This window comes from Pongo pygmaeus, chromosome 11, assembly GCF_028885625.2.
Source record: "Pongo pygmaeus isolate AG05252 chromosome 11, NHGRI_mPonPyg2-v2.0_pri, whole genome shotgun sequence".
NCBI classification, from domain to species: domain Eukaryota; kingdom Metazoa; phylum Chordata; class Mammalia; order Primates; family Hominidae; genus Pongo; species Pongo pygmaeus.
This window is the reverse complement of record NC_072384.2, coordinates 116,901,246-116,925,054: the sequence shown is the minus strand read 5'-3', so window position 1 is coordinate 116,925,054 and position 23,809 is coordinate 116,901,246. Positions and strand designations below refer to the sequence as shown.

The window sequence follows — 23,809 nt, the reverse complement described above, 5'->3', positions numbered from 1 at the left end:
TGTGTATGGTATATATATCTTTTAAATAAAAAGTTTTATATCCTGTTTTCCCCCAGTAAAATGTATTGTAAGTAAAACTGTAATATTAAGTGTTCTAAAATATCATTTTTAATGGCCCTTTGTCATTATGCAGCAACAGCATAATTTTACCATTCTATTTCTGCAGATTTAGGGGTCTCAAATTTTTCCTAAAAGGATATGCTGGTAAATGTCCATCAACAAGTGAACAGACGATGTACAATGGGATGTTATTCAGCACTAAAAGGGAGTGAACATCCGCAGGTCTAGATAACCAAAAAAGAAAAAAAAAAAGGAAAACCAAGGAGTGAACACTAAAAAGGAACGAGACACACAACAACATGGATAAATCTCAAAAAAACAAAAAAAAAAAGTACATCCTGAATGTCCTTTTCTCCACATTTATATTCCATTATATTCCATATTTATATAAAATTCTAAAAAACTGCAAACTAATCATCAGTGACAGACAGTAGACCAGAGGTTGCCTGAGGATGGGAGGGTGAGGGAAGGGGCAGGAGGGCGTGATTACAAAGGGACATGAGAAAACTCTGGGGGCAGGGGCAGCGGGTGGCAGATATGTTTCCTATCTTGATTCTTATAAAATTGTACACATTATGTGCAGTTTACTGCATGTCAATTATACCTCAATAATGCTATTAAAATGGAAAGTTTTTAAGAAGATGCCAATTTTTGGTGATTTTCTTTGATTGGACTACAAACCAAAGTACGATAGCAAAAAGAAAAAACTTAATTTAAGGCTCCTGATATTATTGCCAAATTGCTTTCCAATAACTAATGTATTAGCATGTCCATCTTGGTACACTTTCATCAACAGTGAGCACCGCACATTTTTAAAACTTCTACTGACTTGATGGGGTAAAAAAAAAATCTTTATTTTTCACTAACTTGATTACTAGTGAAATTGGGTGTTTTCGTATCTTTTAATTGGCTATTGGTGTCATTTCTTTGATGAACTATCTATTTATACAGGTTGCCCATTTTTTTTCCTACTGGGAGTTAGGAAATACCTTTACATGTAAAAACCATTATTTGTATGTCACAGAGGTGGCCAATAGTTTCCCTAGCTTATTTCCTTCTATTACTTTTCTGTTGTTTTCTAAATGCTCCTTTATTTTTAAAAACGTAATTTTTCTTATTATAAAAATAATACACACTCATTGCAAAAATACAGAAAAACTAAAAAGATAATGATGACTATTTAGAGATAATCATCATTAACGTACTGGTATATATTAATCAGGCTTTTTTCTATGGATGACTATTTTATTTATTTTATTTTATTTATCTTATTTTTGAGACAGAGTCTTGTCTCTCACCCAGGCTGGAGTACAGTGGCAGGATCTCGGCTCACTGCAGCCGCTGCCTCCCAGGTTCAAGCAATTCTCGTGTCTCAGCCTCCTGACTAGCTGAGATTACAGGCATGCACCACTATGCCCGGCTAATTTTTGTATTTTTAGTAGAGATGGAGTTCCGCCATGTTGTCCAGGCTGGTCTAGAATTCCTAACCTCAGGTGATCTGCCCGCCTCAGTCTCCCAAAGTGCTGGGATTACAGGCGTCAGCCACTGCGCCCGGACAACATGACAATTTTTAAAAATTATTATACATACAACAGCTTTTTGTCCATAGTATGGGCATCTTCCGATAGCAATATATACTAACCAGATACCAAGACCTTCAATTTTGGAGTTTCTTCAGGTTCTTATAGGGTTCAATGATCTCCAAAGTTAGGAACCACTGATCAACATTATATTTTATGGCTGAATGGACTATAATTTATTTAATAGTATATCTGTTGATAAAAACTTAGATTTTTAATTACTGAATATTATAAGCAGCATGCCTAATATTCTCATTTATAAATCTGACTAGTCTGATGATTTCCTTAGGATAAATTCCTAGAAGTGAAATTTGAAAAACTGAGTGCATACCCTAAGTTACTGTCAAACTGCCCTCCAAAAATGTACAAATGTACAAGAGAATCATAACCACTGTGGGCCAGGCATGGTGGCTCATGCCTGTAATCTTAGCACTTTGGGAGGCCGAGGTGGGTGGATCACCAGAGGCCAAGAGTTTGAGACCAGCCTGGCCAACACAGTGAAACCGTGTCTCTACTAAAAATACAAAGATTAGCTGGGCGTGGTAGCAGGCACCTGTAGTCCCAGCTACTTGGGAAGCTGAGGCAGGAGAATTGCTTGAAGCCAGGAGGCGAAGGTTGCAGTCAGCTGAGATTGCACCATTGCACTCCAGCCTGAGCGAGAGAGCAAAAACTCCACCTCAAAAAACAAAAAAATTTTTTTAATCACTGTGTATGTGTCACAGAAAAAATCCACGTGTTTAGGTAATTCAAATCAATTTTTCCTTTGTAATTTCTTTGTTTTTATGCTTAGAAAGTCATTCTCCACCCAGTGATCAGCTATTGTTCGTTGGTATTTTCTTCTAATACTTTATGGTTTCAAGGATCTTTGATTCACCTGGAATTTAATATAGCAAACAGTGAGGTAAAGTTTCATCTACCCTCCCCACCCCCCAATTATTTAGGCAATTACCCAAACTTTGTTGAAGAAATTGAAAACGAATTTGTGACAATTCCTTGATCATGTATTTGCTTTCCTTTATGGTAAAGGGCCATGTATTCTATTCTACCATCTGGCCATCTCTCTGGAGCCAGCATGGCTGAATTTTAATTATTGGTGTTTTATAATAGATTTTAATATTTAATATCTGAAGGGACAAGTCTTCCAACATTGCTCTTCTTTTTCATAGTTGTTTAGATATCACTCCTGCTTTTTTTTTTTTTTTTTGAGATGTTCTTGGGAGTAACAGTATAAAGTTCCCTTTATGGAGGCTGAGTGTGGTGGCTAATGCCTGTAATCCCAGCACTTTGGTAGGCTGAGGCAAAAGAATTGCTTGAGCCCAGTTCTAGACAAGCCTGGGCAACATGGCAAGTCCCTGCCTCTACAGAAAAGTTAAAAAATTTGCAAGGTGTGGTGGTACATTTCTGAGGTCCCAGCTACTGGGGAGGCTCAGGCAGGAGGATCACTTGAGCCTGAGAGGTTGAGGCTTCAGTGAGCAGTGTTTGTGCCACTGAACTCCAGTGTGGGAGATAGAGTGAGACTCTGCCTCAAAAAAAAAAAAATATCTAGTTGGAGTTTTTATTAGAATTCAATTTAACCAGCTGGGCCTGGTGGCTCACGCCTGTCATCCCAGCATTTGAGAGGCCAAAGCGGGTGGATCACTTGAGGCCAGGAGTTCGAGACTAACCTGGCCAACATGGTGAAACCCCGTCTCTACTAAAAAAATGCAAAAAAATTAGCTGGGTGTGGTGGTGTGCACCAGTAATCCCAGCTATTCGGGAGGCTGAGGCATGAGAATCTCTTGAACCCAGGAGGTGGAGGCTATAGTGAGCTAAGATGAAGCCACTGCACTCCAGCCCGGGCAATGGAGCGAGACCCCCCTCCCCAACAAAATTAATTTAAAAGATAAAAAGATAACTGATAAAACATTAATATCCAGAATTTATAAAGAATTTTCCTAAATCAATAAGAAAAAAACAATCCAACAGAAAAACAGGCAAAGGATACAAACAGAATATTCACAGGAGACAGCTAAAATGGCCATAAATAAATAAATAAATAAAATGATACACATTTTACTGGTAGTCAGGGAAATGCAAATTAGAGCAAGAATGAGCTATTTCATTTCTCTGGATTGGTAAAATTAAAAAGTCGGATAATACCAGTGTTAATGGGCACACAGAACAGCAGGAACCCTTATATGTTGTTAGTGAGATTATAAATGTGAATGACCACCTTGGAGAGCAATTTGACACCACTTAGTATGAAGATGAGCCTATTTAATAACCATGCAAGAGCATGCCTGAATACGCCTCCCCTACACAAAGCACATACACAAGCCATAAAGAAATGCATAGATACAAACATACACCTACTATAATATTCACACGATAGCAACCATCAGCAGGAGAATGGATAAACTGCAGTATAGCTATCCAATGAGATACAATTCCACAGTTACAGTGAATGAACTACACGTGTAATGCAGTACAAAGAAATCTCCATTGGGAGGCCGAGGTGGGCGGATCATGAGATCAGGAGATCGAGACCATCCTGGCTAACACACGGTGAAACCCTGTCTCTACTAAAAATACAAAAAAATTAGCCGGGCATGGTGGCGGGCACCTGTAATCCCAGCTTCTCGGGAGGCTGAGACAGAATAGCTTGAACCCGGGAGGTGGAGCTTGCAGTGAGCCAAGATCGCGCTACTGCACTCCAGCCTGGGTGACAGAGCAAGACTGTCTCAAAAAAAAAAAAAAAAAAAGAAATCTCTAAAACAATGCTGAGAAAAAAGTAAGTTGCAGGATAATTACACCATGCTGTCATTTATTTTAAATTTTTAAAAATATGCAAAAAGGAGACGATAAATTGCTTATGGATACATACTCCTAGAATATAGTATGACAACATGGAGGGCAACGATACCCATTGCCTTCATAATAGTGATGTTATTGCTGGAGAGATGGAAGGGGAATAGAGTTAGAATACTGAGGGGACCTAAGTATTTTATTATTAAAAAAATAAACCTTCAGGCCGGGTGTGGTGGCTCATGCCTGTAATCCAAGCACTCTGGGAGGCCGAGGTAGGTGGATCACTTGAGGCCAGGAGTTCAAGACCAGCCTGGGCAACATGGTGAAACCCCGTCTCTACTAAAAATACAAAAATTAGCTGGGTGAGGTGGTGTAGCCCCAGCTACTTGGGAGGCTGAGGCACGAGAATCACTTGAACCTGAGAAGCCAAGGCTACAGTGAGCTGAGATCCTGCCACCACACTCCAGCATGGGCAACACAGCAAGACTCTGCCTCAAAATAAAAAACTAAAAAAACCTTGAAATAAATTCATTTATTAAATCTGGGTGGGAGACACATGGGTGTTTGCTGGATATTTCTCTGTACTCTTAAAGTACATTCAAATATTATATAAATATAAACGATGAGGGAAGACAAAGAGCAATTTACAGCCTTAAATTTAACCAAAAATGAAAAGGGGATGAAATGTGTTCAGTTTTCATAAACATCCTTGGAAATCCTTCTAGATCCCTTTCGTTCAATTTCAGGAGAGCCATAAAACTCTCTACTAACATCTGCACACTGCCATGTGCAATTAATAAAAGTGCTTTGACAGTGCTGAGGAGGAATGAAAGGAAGGAAAAGAGGAAAACATTCATATAAATACTTGTCTCCATACAAAAGGACAATTTTGCTATCTCCTCTCTTGCCAACTTTGTAATTATTTATGCAGAATAATGGAACAGCCCCTGGGAGATGTTCCTAAAGCAAGACTCCTGGGATATCTATTTGGAGCATGGAGGAAGTTAAAATGACATGGCTGGGGAAACATTTTGACCCCACTGTGGTTCTATAAGCAAGAAGAACTCTTCTTCAGAAAGTCTTCAGCAATGCTTCTGGAAGCCATCGGTCTCACTTTGCTTGGATCTGACCTAAGCCTGCTCCGAACAACTTGGGACATGGCAAAAGTAGCCCATGGTGAATTTCAAGGGGAGCTCACCTTTCTCCCAAGCTCTTGCGTAATTGCGTCCAGGACCACCTTATGGTGTGCAAACACTAAAAACTTCTCTCTTCCACTTTCCAGTAGGTCCAAGATATATTCACTGCATTTGACAATGACAACAAAACAGATTAAACATATACTCCTTATGTTTTATGTGTCTCTGGTATGTTACTGAAACATTCTTATTATCTGGGATCATAGAAGATGATCAACAGTTTTCACTTTACCTCCGACTATCATTATAATGTGTTTTAAATACAAATTAGAGTGTCCTCTGTAGATCTGAAAGCACTTAGGGAGGGGACTAAGGAATTAATGACAGTACACAAATTTCTAGAAGCTAAATATTGAGACATACATAATACTAAAGAGACATTCCAGGAAGGATCTCAAGCTCCTCCCACTTTAGACCTCAAATGACAGGGCCAGTAGTTAAGTCAGTTAATTCTCTTCCAAGGCAGAGGACTATGGAGAAATGGAGTGAAGGTTCTCATTTGTTTGGCCTCCCTTTAATTTACATCTCTCTTCCATCCACTGTGTTTTTTCTTAGCTTCCCACCTTTTTTTTGAGACTGAGTTTCGCTCTGTCGCCCAGGCTGGAGTGCAGTGCTGAAATATCGGCTCACTGCAACCTCCACCTCCTGGGTTCAAGCAATTCTCTTGCCTCAGCCTCCTGAGTAGCTGGGATAACAGGTGTGTACCACACGCCCAGCTAATTTTTGTATTTTTAGTAGAGACGGGGTTTCACCATGTTGGCCAGGCTGGTCTCAAACTCCTGACCTCAAGTGATTTGCCTGCCTTGGCCTCCCAAAGTGCTGAGATTACAGGCGTGAGCCACCGCACCCGGCAAGCTTCCCACCTCTTATCTTTCGCTTGGCCTTAAGGTGGCTACCCTCAGGGAGCAGTGGGGTGGGAAGTCACCAGGTTAACTGGCTAGGTCCCCCCTCCCCTGGTAGCTCCCTGAAGAGGGATCACAATCCCAAAGAAGAGGTAAGCCCAGTACAGGCAAGTGAGCTCCTTCACTGAGGCTATCGCCAGCCATGGGTGCATCTGGACAGGGAACAGACTCTGCCTTCCTTAAAGAAGGATATGTCTCAGGTGGGGGAAAGGTACGTGGACTGCTCTGTAAACATCCAAGAGTCATTTCAAACAACACTATGACTGACCAGGGCACCAGATTTGAGTTCAATTTGTGAATTGTTGATACTAATAGAATTTACTTTAATTATTTTGAGAGACATAAAATTTGCCATGATATAAGCAAAAAAAGTTTACGGCTACAGCATCAAAAAGTCACAAGGCCACAAAATCCACTTGGTGAGCTCATAAAAACCACAGGCCCCAATTTTCCTAATGCCTCTTTCCCCTCTATATCTCATACACAGCTTTGTTGTTCTATAACCTTCTACAAGTTCCTAGGCTAGAAATATCTGCCTACCACAATAACCTTGGCTTTATATTAAAAGATGCCCATTAAAATGAAAAAGCAAACAACAGCAAAAAAAGAAAAGAAAAACAACTAGCCGAGGAAATTGGGGTTTTGAAGACGTACAATCTAATTTCCACTTACTAGCTGTGTGACTCTGAGGTCCAGAGAGTCATAGATTTACTCAGTGTTTGCTTTTTTAAAAATGGAGCCAGTGTGACTTACATGATCTCTCAAAGATGCTGTAAATGTGAAATGAGTTCACAGGTGTAAAAAATGTTTGGAAACTACAAAGCACTATACAATTTATTGTATAACAGAATTTTGAGAAAGTATGTATAAGGTATGACCAATATTTATTTATGAGGTGGTAGAAAGACTTAAAGTTTCTAAGGGAAATGGGTGGCTCTGGGTGCAGCATCTGAAGAGAGAGGCACCTGGTGTACTCTGAATTTTGCAGGTCCTGAGCTGAGGGAGCAAGGGAGAAATGCACATCCTTGCCATCTGTTATTCCACAGCACATGAGAAATGGGTCAGCGGGGGCAACTCAGATGTGTTTCTGGGAGAAAAGTTTCCAGGCCATAAAAACCACATCTGGAGTTCATTAGCTCCGTAACAGGGTCATAAATGAAAAGGGCAGTGTCCAGGAAGTGAAGGGGAGAGGGCAGCACTGGGCAGTCTTTCCAGGGGGCATTGCAGATCGAGTAATGTGGGGAACTGTCTTGCCACAGTAGAGGGTGAGGAGAGGTAGGTGGGCCAAGTACGAGGACGGAGCAGATATGTTTCTTAATCTATCTCCAGATCTCAGTCCCCACAGCCAGTCTGGCACCACTCAGTCCTAAGGAATCCATTCTCATTGTAATTTCATCAGTTGGACCATTATCCTGCCAGAGCATCACATGAATGTTAAACAAAAAAAAAAAATCAGGCAAACTACACGTCATTAGAATTGCCAGGTTTCTATCCCAGTGATATTTAAATAGGAGTGGGTTTTTAAGAAAGGCATACAATTGAGATTTTGTCATGAATAATTCTAAGAATAGAAATTATTACTTTAGCTTTAGTTTATAAGGTGGAAATAGAACTAGGCATGACAATGGCCATATGCCCATATCTTTTGAACAAACTTTGACATTCGTCTTTTTATTTAGGTAAGTAATGGATGACAATTCCTGACCTTGGGGAAGACCCAAGTATCCCCATAAGGCAGCTTTTCCTTCTAATATTTTTTCCCTAAAGGCAAATGATCACAGTTCTCCTAGAAAAACTCTCCCTTTTGGTGTTGGGGACAACCCCACCCTCCTTTTAAGGAGCAGCAGCTCCAGCCTACTTGGCTCAAGACAGGATCTCTTAGAGACCCAGGTACATCCTAGTAGTCACTCCAGTTACCGGCTAACTTATGCCTTGTGTGTAATTAAGGGCAGGGTACCCCTAAACTTTTACTTTTTTCATTTTTCCCTTGAGACAGGGTTTTAGTCTCTTGCTTAGGCTGGAGTGCAGTGGCACCAACTTAGCTCACTGCAGCCTCGACCGTCCTCCCTCCCAAGCAATCCTCCCTCCTCAGCCTCCTGAGTAGTTGGGACCACAGGTGCATGCCACCATGCCCAGCTAATTCTGTTCATTTTTTGTAGAAATGGGGTCTCACTATGTCGTCCAGGCTGGTCTCAAACTCCTGGACTCAAGCAATCCTCCCACCTTGGCCTCCCAAAGTGCTGGGATTACAGGCGTGAGCCTGGCCCCTAAACTTTATTTTCAAGGCAGCTATAATTCTACTCTCTGATCACCTGTTTTATTTTTTCCTTCCTCAACAAAAGGCACATTTAATAATCTCTGGTCATTTCTTAGAAGCAGTAAAATCATTCAGGCAGAATAAAGTAATAAGTTTTTTTTTTTTTAAAGATGAGAGAGAGAGAGAGGTCGACACTTCGTGACCACTTACATGACAGATGGGATTTTAGCTCCAGCTGTTCTGTTGAAGAAGAGAATGAGGGCGTCTTTCTGCTGCTGTTTCTGTTGAAAGACAAGTTAAGAGTGTTAAGTGCCCCAGTCTGAGAACTCTGGGATGAGTGGATCTAATTATTGCTCCTATGCGCTTTACAAATCTCAACCGCCCGTCACCAGAGTCAGGAGACCTTGGTGCTGACAATGATTCCCCTTTCACTTTGGCCAAGTCAGAAGAACTGCCTGGGTTGGGTTTTGTCCTCAGAGACGGCATTAGAGCTACTCTGCCATTGTCCAAGAACCGTTGCAAGAATCCAAGAGGCAAGGAACACAAAAGCTCTTTGGAGAAGCATTTCAGGTAGGGCTTCACCATACACACCAAACCCATGTGACCCACTGAAATGTGGCCTTGGCTAAGCATACCTATTTACTACAGCCTGGTGACAACTTACATGTGACATTTCTCCAACTTGCTTTTTGCTTCCCTCTTTTCTTCTGCCAAGCTGTGACTATACCTGACTTACAGAGCTTACCTCTGTCCAAGATTTACTGAATCAATTCCAATGGACCCTGACTAGTCTATTTTACTATCATTTTATTTTATATTATTTTTTATTTTTTTGAGACAAAGTCTCGCTCTGTCTCGCCCAGGCTGGAGTGCAGTGGCGCAATCTTGGTTCACTGCAGCCTCTGCCTCCCAGGTTCAAGTGATTCTCCCGTCTCAGCCTCCGAGCAGCTGGGACTACAGGCATGTGCCACCATGCCCAGCTAATTTTGTATTTTTAGTAGAGACAGGGTTTCACCATGTTGGCCAGGCTGGTCTCGAACTTCTGACCTCCGGTGTTCCACCCACCTCGCCCTCCCAAAGTGCTGGGATTACAGGCGTGAGTCATCGCGCCTGGCCCATTTTAGTATCATTTTAAAACCATCATTCAGGTGTTCTTGGTCTACCTCCCACATAAGGTAATTAACTTCCCAGAAGAAGAAACAATGTTTTCTTTATGGTTTACATTTAAGTGACTCCTAATAAAGAATGCTAACACAGGAGATGCTCAAATCGTTTCATAATAATGTGAGATAACATTTACTATCGCTCTGGCCTCCCAGAGATCATACTCTTACCATCATTGGTAAGAGTGTCCCCCCAAAATTCATAATCTGAAACTTAATTTCCAGTGCAGTGGTGGTGGGAAGTGGGGCATCTGGGAGATGCTTAGGTTATAAGGACAGAGAGCCTGTTTGTTCCTTCTGCCCTCTTTGAAACAGAAACTGGGCCCTCACTAGACACTGAATCTGCTGGCCACTTGATCTTGAACTTCCCAGCCCCTAAAACTGTGAGCAATGCATTTCTGTTTATAGATGACTCAGTCTAAAGTATTTTGTTACAGCACAAATGGACTAAGACAGGTGGCCATCTCCTTTCACCAGCAAGCATAGTTTTCCAGGTGCACCTCCCTTCTTGTGCCTGGCCTCTGTAAGATCTGTGACTGACAGGACAGCTTCCCCAGAGAACAAAGACGTGATTCAACAGCAATAACATCTATAGCCTTGAACCTGTCATTCTTGAGATCTTGATAACTCAGGAAAGCAACCACAGCCAGACTGTACCTAAAACTAATAACCATGGATGGAGGAAAAAGCTGTCTGGTTAAAACAGCTTCTTGGCTTTGGGGTTGTTTTTATTGTTTTTGAGACAGGGTCATGCTCTGTCACCCAGGCTGGACTCGATCATGGCTCACTGCAGCCTCAGCCTCTCAGGCTCAAGCAATCCTCCCACCTCAGCCTCCCAAGTAACTGGGACAAAAGGTATGCACCACCACACCAGCTTTTTTTTTTTTATTTTTTGTAGAGACAGGATCTCACTATGTTGTCCAGGTCGGTCTCAAACTCTTAGGCTCAAGTAATCCTCCCATCTCGGCCTCCTACAGTGCTGGGATTACAGGCATGAGCCACTGCATCTGGCCAGCTTCTTAGCTTTGAATGGTGTCTTTCCTCCAGGACTTTATGGGAAAAAAGAAAGATGCTGAGGAACCACAGGAAGCTGTGGGGTCACTGATTAGACTGTAAATGCCTTTCATATCCTACATGTGTCTTGGCAGTGGCAGCCACCTACCCTCCTATTTTGTATCAGGCTCTGGAAACATACACAACTTTTCACCTGTGGCTAGTGAGCTCAGACTTCATGAAATCCATTCATGGACCTCTAACAGTCCCCAGGAGCAGGCTAGGTCCTCCAACCCAATGCAGTTTCTAGTAGCCAAAGGGGCAGGGCAGGCTTACATATGATGACCTCACTCGCAGCATGTGTGCCTCCATCAGACTGCACCCCAGTTGGCCCCCATCTACAGTTTTACTCCTGTGTCCTTCAGAGATAGCCTACCCCTCCCACCTACACTCACTCATGCCACACTCCCTAATAAGAAAGAAAGAGGGCAAAACAAACAGATGGAAAACTGCTGAGAAGCACTTTCAGGAATTTTGCCCTAACATTTAGCACCTAGAGTTGATGAGAGTGTGAAGAAACAAACACTTTAATTATACATGACTGGTGGGATGGTACACTGGGCTAGCCCTTTTGGGGATGATGCAGCAAAATGTACCAACCCCCTTTAAAATATGCCAAAACCCTATCATCCAGCAACTTACTCCTTAAAACTGATTCTTATTATAAAATCGCATGTGCACAAATTTCCATGTAAGCTACTTTTTCAGTACAGTATTACTCAGAATAGTGAGCAATTGAAAGTAACTTAAAGGCCCAACAAAAACGATTAGCAAAATTATAGCCGTGTGAAAAACCACTATGCAGTCTTTAAATATTATGGTTTTTTGTTTGTTTTCTTTTGAGACAAGGTCTCTCTCTGTCAGACTGGAATGCAGTGGCACAATCACAGCTCACCTCAGCCCCAAACTCCCAGGCTCAGGTGATCTTCCCACCTCAGCCTTCTACCCAAGTAGCTGGGACTACAGGTACACACTACCATGCCCAGCTAATTTTTTTGTATTTTTTGTAGAGACAGGGTTTTGCCATGTTGTCCAGGCTGGTATCAACCTCAAGTGATCCTCCCGCCTTGGCCTCCCAAAATGTTGGGATTACAGGAGTGAGCCAGCACACCTGGCTAAATATTATGTTCTAAGAGAATATTTAACAACATGGAAAAGTCTTCATAAGACAGTAACCTGTTTTCCTTCCCACTTGACGTGTTTGTATGATCCCAGTTCTGCTTTTAAAATATATGTACTGCTTATTGCATATATATTTTATATTTATATGCAGATATATAAAAATATATCTTAAAGCAACATATACACACATAATTATAGAAAAATACTCAAATTATATATGCCAAAATTATGGTTGTATAAAAGATGATTTTTTTAATATATATATTTTTATTATACTTTAAGTTCTAGGGTACATGTGCACAACGTGCAGGTTTGTTACATATGTATACATATGCCATGTTGGTGTGCTGCACCCGTTAACTCGTCATTTACATTAGGTATATCTCCTAATGCTATCCCTCCACCCTCCCCCCACCCCACAACAGGCTCCGGTGTGTGATGTTCCCCTTCCTGTGTCCAAGTGTTCTCATTGTTCAATTCCCACCTATGAGTGAGAACACGCAGTGTTTGGTTTTTTGTCCTTGCGATAGTATGCTGAGAATGATGGTTTCCAGCTTCATCCATGTCCCTACAAAGGACATGAACTCATCATTTCTCATGGCTGCATAGTATTCCATGGTGTATATGTGCCACATTTTCTTAATCCAGTCTATCATTGTTGGACATTCATGCTGGTTCCAAGTCTTTGCTATTGTGAATAGTGCTGCAATAAACATACGTATGCATGTGTCTTTATAGCAGCATTATTTATAATCCTTTGGGTATATACCCAGTAATGGGATGGCTGGGTCAAATGGTATTTCTAGTTCTACATCCCTGAGGAATCGCCACACTGACTTCCACAATGGTTGAACTAGTTTACAGTCCCACCAACAGTGTAAAAGTGTTCCTATTTCTCCACATCCTCTCTAGCACCTGTTGTTTCCTGACTTTTTAATGATCGCCATTCTAACTGGTGTGAGATGGTATCTCATTGTGGTTTTGATTTGCATTTCTCTGATGGCCAGTGATGATGAGCATTTTTTCATGTGTCTGTTGGCTGCATAAATGTCTTCTTTTGAGAAGTATCTGTTCATATCCTTTGCCCACTTGTTGATGGGGTTGTTTTTTTCTCGTAAATTTGTTTGAGTTCTTTGTAGATTCTGGATATTAGCCCTTTGTCAGATGAGTAGATTGCAAAAATTTTCTCCCATTCTGTAGGTTGCCTGTTCACTCTGATGGTAGTTTCTTTTGCTGTGCAGAAGCTCTTTACTTTAATTAGATCCCATTTGTCCATTTTGGCTTTTGTTGCCATTGCTTTTGGTGTTTTAGACATGAAGTCCTTGCCCATGCCTATGTCCTGAATGGTATTGCCTAGGTTTTCTTCTAGGGTTTTTATGGTTTTAGGTCTAACATTTAAGTCTTTAATCCATCTTGAATTAATTTTTGTATAAGGTGTAAGGAAGGGATCCAGTTTCAGCTTTCTACATATGGCTAGCCAGTTTTCCCAGCACCATTTGTTAAATAGGGAATCCTTTCCCCATTTCTTGTTTTTGTCAGGTTTGTCAAGGATCAGATAGTTGTAAATGTGTGGTATTGTTTCTGAGGGCTCTGTTCTGTTCCATTGGTCTATATCTCTGTTTTGGTACCAGTACCATGCTGTTTTGGTTACTGTAGCCTTGTAGTATAGTTTGAAGTCAGGTAGCGTGACGCCTCCAGCTTTGTTCTTTTGGCTTAGGATTAACTTGGCAATGTGGGCTCTTTTTTGGTTCCATATGAACTTTAAAGTAATCTTTTTCCAATTCTGTGAAGAAAGTCATGGGTAGCTTGATGGGGATGGCACTGAATCTATAAATTACCTTGGGCAGTATGGCCATTTTCACAATATCGATTCTTCCTATTCAGGAGTATGGAATGTTCTTCCATTTGTTTGTATCCTCTTTTATTTCGTTGAGCCAGTGGTTTGTAGTTCTCCTTGAAGAGGTCCTTCACATCCCTTGTTAGTTGGATTCCTAGGTATTTTATTTTCTTTGAAGCAATTGTGAATGGGAGTTCACTCATGATTTGGCTCTCTGTTTGTCTGTTATTGGTGTATAAGAATGCTTGTGATTTTTGCACATTGATTTTGTATCCTGAGACTTTGCTGAAGTTGCTTATCAGCTTAAGGAGATTTGGGGCTGAGACGATGGGGTTTTCTAGATATACAATCATGTCATCTGCAAACAGGGACAATTTGACTTCCTCTTTTCCTAACTGAATACCATTTATTTCTTTCTCTTGCCTGATTGCCCTGGACAGAACTTCCAACACTATGCTGAATAGGAGTGGTGAGAGAGGGCATCCCTGTCTTGTGCCAGTTTTCAAAGGGAATGCTTCCAGTTTTTGCCCATTCAGTATGATATTGGCTGTGGGTTTGTCATAAATAGCTCTTATTATTTTGAGATATGTCCTATCAATACCTAATTTACTGGGAGTTTTTAGCATGAAGGGCTGCTAAATTTTGTCAAAGGCCTTTTCTGCATCTATTGAGATAATCATGTGGTTTTTGTCTTTGGTTCTGTTTATATGCTGGATTATGTTTATTGATTTGTGTATGTTGAACCAGCCTTGCATCCCAGGGATGAAGCCCACTTGATCATGGTGGATAAGCTTTTTGATGTGCTGCTGGATTCAGTTTGCCAGTATTTTACTGAGGATTTTTGCATCGATGTTCATCAGGGATATTGGTCTAAAATTCTCTTTTTTTGTTGTGTCTCTGCCAGGCTTTGGTATCAGGATGATGCTGGCCTCATAAAATGAGTTAGGGAGGATTCCCTCTTTTTCTATTGATTGGAATAGTTTCAGAAGGAATGGTACCAGCTCCTCCTTGTACCTCTGGGTAGAATTAGGCTGTGAATCCATCTGGTCCTGGACTTTTTTTGGTTGGTAAGCTATTAATTATTGCCTCAATTTCAGAGCCTGTTATTGGTCTATTCAGAGATTCAACTTCTTCCTGGTTTAGTCTTGGGAGGGTGTATGTGTCGAGGAATTTATCCATTTCTTCTAGATTTTCTAGTTTATTTGTGTAGAAGTGTTTATAATATTCTCTGATGGTAGTTTGTATTTCTGTGGGATCAGTGGTGACACCCCTTTATCATTTTTTATTGCATCTATTTGATTCTTCTCTCTTTTCTTCTTTATTAATCTTGCTAGCGGTCTATCAATTTTGTTGATCTTTTCAAAAAACCAGCTCCTGGATTCATTGATTTTTTGAAGGGTTTTTTATGTCTCTATCTCCTTCAGTTCTTCTTTGATCTTAGTTATTTCTTGCCTTCTGCTGGCTGTTGAATGTGTTTGCTCTTGCTTCTCTAGTTCTTTTAATTGTGATGTTAGGGTGTCAATTTTAGATCTTTCCTTATTTCTTTTGTGGGCATTTAGTGCTATAAATTTCCCTCTACACACTGCTTTAAATGTGTCCCAGAGATTCTGGTATGTTCTGTCTTTGTTCTCGTTGGTTTCAAAGAACACCTTTATTTCTGCCTTCATTTCGTTATGTACCCAGTAGTCATTCAGGAGCAGGTTGTTCAGTTTCCATGTAGTTGAGCAGTTTTGAGTGAGTTTCTTAATCCTGAGTTCTAGTTAGATTGCACTGTGGTCTGAGAGACAGTTCGTTATAATTTCTGTTCTTTTACATTTGCTGAGGAGTGCTTTACTTCCAACTATGTGGTCAATTTTGGAATAAGTATGGTGTGGTGCTGAGAAGAATGTATATTCTGTTGATTTGGGGTGGAGAGTTCTGTAGATGTCTATTAGGTCCGCTTGGTGTAGAGCTGAGTTCAATTCCTGGATATCCTTGTTAACTTTCTGTCTTGTTGATCTGTCTAATGTTGACAGTGGGGTGTTAAAGTCTCCCATTATTATTGTGTGGGAGTCTAACTCTCTTCGTAGGTCTCTAAGGACTTGCTTTATGAATCTGAGTGCTCCTGTATTGGGTGCATATATATTTAGGATAGTTAGCTCTTCTTGTTGAATTGATCCCTTTACCATTATGTAATGGCCTTCTTTGTCTCTTCTGATCTTTGTTGGTTTAAAGTCTGTTTTATCAGAGACTAGGATTGCAACCCCTGCCTTTTTTTGTTTTCTATTTGCTTGGTAGATCTTCCTCCATCCCTTTATTTTGAGCCTATGTGTGTCTCTGCATGTGAGATGGGTTTCCTGAATACAGAACACTGATGGGTCCTGACTCCCTATCCAATTTGCCAGTCTGTGCCTTTTAACTGGAGCATTTAGCCCATCTACATTTAAGGTTAATATTGTTATGTGTGAATTTGATCCTGTCATTATGATGTTAGCTGGTTATTTTGCTCGTTAGTTGATGCAGTTTCTTCCTAGCATTGATGGTCTTTACAATTTGGCATGTTTTTGCAGTGGCTGCTACCGGTTGTTCCTTTCCATGTTTAGTGTTTCCTTCAGGAGCTCTTGTAGGGCAGGCCTGGTGGTGACAAAATCTCTCAGCATTTGCTTGTCTGTAAAGGATTTTGTTTCTCCTTCATTTATGAAGCTTAGTTTGGCTGGATATGAAATTCTGGGTTGAAAATTCTTTTCTTTAAGAATGTTGAATATTGGCCCCCACTCTCTTCTGGTTTGTAGAGTTTCTGCCGAGATATCAGCTGTTAGTCTGATGGGCTTCCCTTTGTGGGTAACCCGACCTTTCTCTCTGGCTGCCCTTAACATTTTTTCCTTCATTTCAACTTTGGTGAATCTGACAATTATGTCTTGGAGTTGGTCTTCTCAAGGAGTATCTTTGTGGCATTCTCTCTATTTACTGAATTTGAATGTTGGCCTGCCTTGCTAGGTTGGGGAAGTTCTCCTGGATAATATCCTGCAGAGTGTTTTCCAACTTGGTTCCATTCTCCCCGTCACTTTCAGGTACACCAATCAGACGTCCATTTGGTCTTTTCACATAGTCCCATATTTCTTGGAGACTTTGTTCATTTCTTTTTATTCTTTTTTCTCTAAACTTCTCTTCTTGCTTCATTTCATTCATTTGATCTTCAATCACTGATACCCTTTCTTCCAGTTGATCGAATTGGCTACTGAAGCTTGTGCATTCGTCACGTAGTTCTCGTGGCATGGTTTTCAGCTCCATCAGGTCCTTTAAGGACTTCTCTGCATTGGTTATTCTAGTTAGCCATTCGTCTAATCTTTTTTCAAGGTTTTTAACTTCTTTGCAATGGGTTCGAACTTCCTCCTTTAGCTCAGAGAAGTTTGATCGTCTGAAGCCTTCTTCTCTCAACTCGTCAAAGTCATTCTCCGTCCAGCTTTGTTCCATTGCTGGTGAAGAGCTGCATTCCTTTGGAGGAGGAGAGGCTCTATGATTTTCAGAATTTTCAGTTTTTCTGCTCTGTTTTTTCCCCATCTTTGTGGTTTTATCTACCTTTGATCTTTGATGATGGTGACGTACAGATAGGGTTTTGGTGCGGATGTCCTTTCTGTTTGTTAGTTTTCCTTCTAACAGTCAGGACTCTCAGCTGCAGGTCTGTTGGAGTTTGCTGGAAGACCACTCCAGACCCTGTTTGCCTTGGTATCAGCAACGGAGGCTGCAGAACAGCGAATATTGCTGAACAGCAGATGTTGCTGCCTGATCGTTCCTCCGGAAGTTTCATTTCAGAGGGGTACCTGGCCGTGTGAGGTGTCAGTCTGCCCCTACTCGGGGGTGCCTCCCAGTTAGGCAACTCGGGGATCAGGGACCCACTTGAGGAGGCAGTCTGTCCGTTCTCAGATCTCAAACTCCGTGCTGGAAGAGCCACTACTCTCTTCAAAGCTGTCAGACAGGGACATTTAAGTCTGCAGAGGTTTCTGCTGCCTTTTGTTTGGCTATGCCCTGCCTCCAGAGGTGGAGTCTACAGAGGCAGGCAGGCCTCCTTCAGCTGCAGTGGGCTCCACCCAGTTCAAGCTCCCGGCCACTTTGTTTACCTACTTAAGGCTCAGCAATGGCGGGCACCCCTCCCCGAGCCTTGCTGCTGCCTTGCAGTTCGATCTCAGACTGCTGTGCTAGCAATGAGTGAGGCTCCATGGGCGTGGGACCCTGCGAGCCAGGTGCGGGATACAATCTCCTGGTGTGCCATTTGCTAAGACCATTCGAAAAGCGCAGTATTAGGGTGGGAGTGACTCGATTTTCCAGGCGCTGTCTGTCACAGCTTCGCTTGGCTAGCAAAGGGAATTCCCTGACCCCTTGCACTTCCCAGGTGAGGCGATGCCTCGCCCTGCTTTGGCTCATGCTTAGTGCGCTGCACCCACTGTCCTGCAAACACTGTCCGACAAGCCCCAGTGAGATGAACCCGGTACCTCAGTTGGAAATGCAGAAATCACCCATCTTCTGTGTTGCTCACGCTGGGAGCTGTAGACTGGAGCTGTTCCTATTCAGCCATCTTGGGAACTGCCCCAAGATGATTCTTTTTTATAGTATAGTAATAAAAATAACAACTAACTCTCATATACCACTTATTACAGGCCAAGCAGTGTTCTAAGAACTAAATATGCATTAACTCATTTAATAATCAGCATTGCTATGAGGGAGGCACTATTATCACCACTGCGCAGATTAGGAAACTGAGGCAAAAAAAGTCAAGTGAGTATACTTGTCACACTGCTACTAAACGGTAGAACCAGAATTTGTAGCACTTAAAAGTGCAGGCTCTGAGGCTCAAATATCTGGGCTGATGGTGAGAATTTAATGACCCAATACACGTAAAGCACCATGCCCAGCACAGAGCAAGTATTCAATAAATGTTACTGATTGTAAGTATTTTTCTTTATTTTTCAGATTTTATACAATAGATATCTATTTTAATGTGGGAGAAATCAATAGTTTTGGCTTTAAAAAAACTCCCCCAAACTGTGCAGACATAATACTCTCTATTAATGATCTTACTTCTTTTGCCAGCTACTGGCCAGGAAATTTTAAATAACCTGCATTCTTTGTTCCTGACTAGACCTTAATTAAATTAGATCCAATGGAGTTTTTAAATTTTTCTACATTGGAAATTTGAGTGGATTGTCAAATGGCAAGGGTGAACTGATATTGTTACCAGGAAATCTGTATAGACTTGTTCCATTTCTCTGTTACTGGTCTTGAGGATGAAAAAATGGCTTTAGACAAAAGATGATTACAGTCAGCTTTCCTTTGCCTGTGAAGCGATATCCATTATTTCAGCTGAAAAAATGAGAAAAGTCTTTGATTATACATTATATTCTATAAATTGGCTCCTTCACCTTGGCTCCTGTGATATAAAGCTTTTTAAAAAATGTATTCTTCCAGATGGAAAGGTGTGAAGGAACAAAGAAAGAATCAATTCTTGACAGGCAGGTCAGCAGTGCTTGGCTGGAGTCACCATGATTTGCAAAATTGCAAGGAAACTTGGGACTAAAAAGTAACTTAAAAAACTGGTGGCAGTGGAGAGGGGACTTTCTATAGATCCACAGGGCCTCCTTATTCGACTAAAACCATAAAAAAAATACGTCCCCATTTTAACCCTTCCAACTCAGGATTTCAGAGCTGGCCAGAGTCTGGAAGACATGCCTATGGTCATCTAGTCCAGCCTCCAGATGATGCTGACTCCCTTCCTGAATTAAGTTAGAGCAATGCTCCTGATCAGATCCATGGTTTAGAAATGCACTAAATCAATGGCTTTAGAAATCCAAAGGTTCTGATGGCCCAAAGCACAAACACACAAATCTGTTTTCTACTTGGATTTTCCATTATAAAAATTGATTTCTATTAAGACACAAAAAGGCATCAAGTTCTTAAGGAATTATTATCTGAAAGAATTTAGTGTCTGACTTCAGCCATCACACTGATGGTAATCTGTACCAACTCAATTTCTATCTTTCAGGGATAAACGTTTAATTTTCCTAAGACTCCAAGGAAGCAGACAGCAACTCTCAGGTGCTGGACTGAGAAGAGCTCCGGGCTCTTTCTCAGCTGGATTCTTGAAGAATGACACTGCAATTTAGGCTTCATTTTCATCATCTGCAAAATGGAGTTAACACTGTGGTGTTTACAAAGCAAAGAGGATAATCACCCAATAGGCAGGATTCTGGGCAACTGGCACTATCCTTATGTACTTTTCCACAACCGAAAGGGAGTTGTGGCTCCATTTATAAGCAAGAAAATACAAAAATATCCTCAAAAATACTGGATTTGTATAGCTACCTAAAGTTATAAAACACCCAACATTCCTAAATTCCATAGTACCTCCTAGTTAATTTCATAGCATCACCAACAAGCTCAGAAATCAAACTCTCAGGTGGCATCTGAAATCATCTTTGAAAAGAGCCACTCCCTTTACTTGAAGAACTATACAAGTTGGCAGAAGGTTATAAAATGCTTTCAGATCTTGTTGCACTAAGCACAAAATTTCTACTGCTTTTCTTTTTTTCTTTTTGGCCATACTACACAATTCACAGTTGTGTTTCAACAAGTTAATGTGCTTTTCCTCCTTAATTCAAATGCCCACTAATTGCTTTTTCAGGTGTCTACCTTGGCTGTTCTGAAACTGGTTCAGGAGATGAACCAGGTATTGGTGAGGGTGTTCTCTGGGGAATCTCACAAAACACTAACAGACTTACTTCCATCTCACACACACAAGGAACAACTTTGCTGGCAAAAAAACATAACATTTTATAAATATTCAGCTCTTTGCATCTAAGAATATTGCATGTCTGAATTTTTCCATTAATATTATATTTGCTATACCAGTTCACTGGTTTTCTTGTCTGGTAGAGTTCACCAGTAGACGAAAGTTATTAAGAAAAAGTTATAAGAAAAAACTTCAAATTGAGAAAAAATATTCTACTCATTGCATTTTTATCTCTAAAACTAAACAAAAGACCACCAAGATTGATTTTAGTGACAAAGCTTCCTGGTTTTACTTATGGTTCCACTGAAATATAATCTGAGAACACTGGTCTATATGTCTACATCAGTGTTGTTTAACTTTGAAAACTCTACAATAAAGAGATGATGCCTGCTCACTTACTCCAAACCATCCAGATTATTATATGTAATACAGCATAAATTCAATACAGCTTGAAAATTTGCCAGTGCATCCTCTATCCTGCCATTTCTTAAAAGTTATCAATGAATCTTGCTCATCACATAGTAAAATACCATGAAAAACATGCATTCTGTCTCTTGTCATTCTTATTTATTTTGTAACCTCCCAGAAAGCTGAGATCTATATCTAAGTATCTTTATACAGGGTAATATCAAGCCCAGATAATGCTTCATGATGTTGAAAAATATCAATAACTGTTATTTTCTTAGTAATGGGAATTACAAGGTTTTATCTAAGAGGACAGAGACAGAGCTGGTGTAGATTATAGCACTTAGCACAGTATGACACTAAAGACAGAAATAAAATAAAAGTGTTTGAAAAGATAAAACCATCATAGCGAAAAGAGTCCTAAAATACAGGGGCAAGAGGCTTGGTGCTAGCCTCAGCTCTATGGTGGAGCAGCTGAGAGACCCTGGGCAAACTGCAATCTCTGTGAGCCTCAGTTTCCCTCTCTGTAAAAGGGGGATGCCAACTTCCTGCCAACCATAAATGCCGGTAATAGGGATTTAAAAGGTTAGGAGGGTTTGAAAACTCTATTTTGTTATATGAATGTCGACTTGTTATTTTGACTAACACAAATGACACAGTATGGTTAAAGGATTAACATATGTATCAAACATGTTAGGACTAATTTTCTAACAACTGTTACTAGACTGATGCATTCGCAATATATAGTAGACATAATTTCCACATTCTTTGAGGGATTCGGAATATTGATCACCACCCTGCTGTTGCCTGTGCTTATCTTTATGGCCATCCATCAACAGCAATCTATACAAGTATAAAACCATAAATTAATAAAGAGATTTTTCAAAACTGACTAGGTAGGCTGAGGAATGAAATGGACTTGCTCTTCTTGCCTAGGGAAGAGGGAAAAGATTACAGAAAGGAAAGCTGAGAGAATGCCAGGTCATTTTCAAGGGCCCCTCGTGGAAAGGAACACCTAGACACATCTGCTTCCAAATCTGTCTCCAGCCCTGGACTCACAGTTTTGTCCTTGGTGGTCATTTCCTTGGCTGCAGCATCCAGGGCAGCTCTGGTCCTGGCATTGATCCGTCCTGGGGCAATCACCACTATCTTGCGCTGCTTGGCAGGCAGCTGGGAAAGGACGTCCGACTTGAGGCGCCGCAGCATGACCGCTTCCTCCAGCAGGAGCTTCAGCTCTCCCAGGTTGGAGGACCCTGAGTAGTCCCACCCCCAAGGCATCTGCAGAGAACAAGACAGTGACAGCCCCATGAGGCTCCTTTCAGGCCCAGTCCAACAGGGACTTGGGATCCTGGGAGGTCCCTCTTCTCACAACCACCCCTGGCTTAGCTCAGAAAACTTCAAGTGACTTACAGGGACAAATAAACCCCCAATAAAACAAATGAGAAATGGAAACGAAAAGAGAGAAAAAAGTCAGGAATGAGATGAACAAAAAACACCTATCATGGCATTCTACAATTTGGCAGTGAGCTTTCTTTTCCAACAGCAAATGCCAGAAGTCAAGCAATTGGGTGTCCATTTTATTAAAAAACAAACAAAAAACTTGGCTTGTCAGACTATTCCTGTACACTAAATACTAAATCTTCCCTATGGCTTATCCTACAGAGTCCGTTGCACAATGTAATAAAATAATGTCAGTAACATCTTTATTTGATGAGACTTACAGGGATTTTAAAAACTGTTGTTCCGCAGTATGGATTACACCAGCACAAACAAGTACAATATAATAAAAGTAACTGCAGTGTTGTTGTGGATGGCAGCTGGGGTTGGCAGGAGGAGCCCACCACATAGGCTTCTGGCAGTCTGGCTAAGTGCCTAAGCAGTTCTTCATAAACATGGCTCCCTCGTTGAGTAGCTCACAGGAGGCAGTGAGCTCAAATGTTCATTCCCCATCACACAGCTAGAGAAGCCGTTACCGGCCAGGCCCAGTGGCTCACGCCTGTAATCCCAGCACTTTGGGAGGCGGAGGCAGGAGGATCACTTGAGATCAGGAGTTAGAGACCAGCCTGGCCAACATGGCAAAACCCTATCTCTACTAAACATACAAAAATTAGTCGGTGTGGTAGCGTGCACCTGTAATCCCAGTTACTAGGGAGGCTGAGGCAGGAGAACTGCTTGAACCCAGGAGGCAGAGGCTGCAGTGAGCCGAGATGGTGTCACTGCACTCCAACCTGGGCAACAGAGCAAGATTCTGTCTCAAAAAAAAAAGAAGCCGTTACCATTAAAAACCCTATCCCTCACCAACAATCTTACTGGAAATGGAACTGATTTCTACAATCTAGTAGAAAATCAGGGAGCCAGTGTGCCTGCTACTTTGTATTTTAAAGAGCTCATCTCCCCTCCTGGCTGATGAGCTAGCTACCTGAGGGTAGGGGCTAGGTTTTTCCATTATGGAGGGCTAGAGAGCCTAGCATAATAGTGGAGACAGAATAGGGGTCTCATAAACCTTTGCTCAATTGAGAGAAGGAAGAGATGGTCAAAGGTGGAGGAATAAAATGTTGTAAAGCTGTTTCTTCTTTTTAAAAAATACTCTGAAATCAACTGGAAGTTCTCAGCAAATGCTTTCAGATAGTTAGTGGTTTGCAAATGAACTCAGCATGAGGTTCTCTTTTCAGTGGTTTCTTAAT

General features: G+C 41.2%; 1 protein-coding gene across 6 annotated transcripts in view; it reads right to left on the bottom strand.

Moving 5' to 3' along the window:
• Nucleotides 1–23,809, bottom strand: part of SMARCAL1 (SWI/SNF related, matrix associated, actin dependent regulator of chromatin, subfamily a like 1) — a 70,132-nt gene that overhangs the window by 9,376 nt on the left and 36,947 nt on the right. For all 6 annotated transcript variants that reach the window (XM_054478399.2, XM_054478398.2, XM_063647932.1 and 3 more), the window contains 3 exons: nt 22,185–22,403; nt 8,993–9,063; nt 5,626–5,728 (listed from right to left, as the gene is read on the bottom strand). In XM_054478399.2, coding sequence (XP_054334374.1) covers nt 5,626–5,728; nt 8,993–9,063; nt 22,185–22,403 — 393 coding nt within the window. The remainder of the gene's footprint in view (nt 1–5,625; nt 5,729–8,992; nt 9,064–22,184; nt 22,404–23,809) is intronic.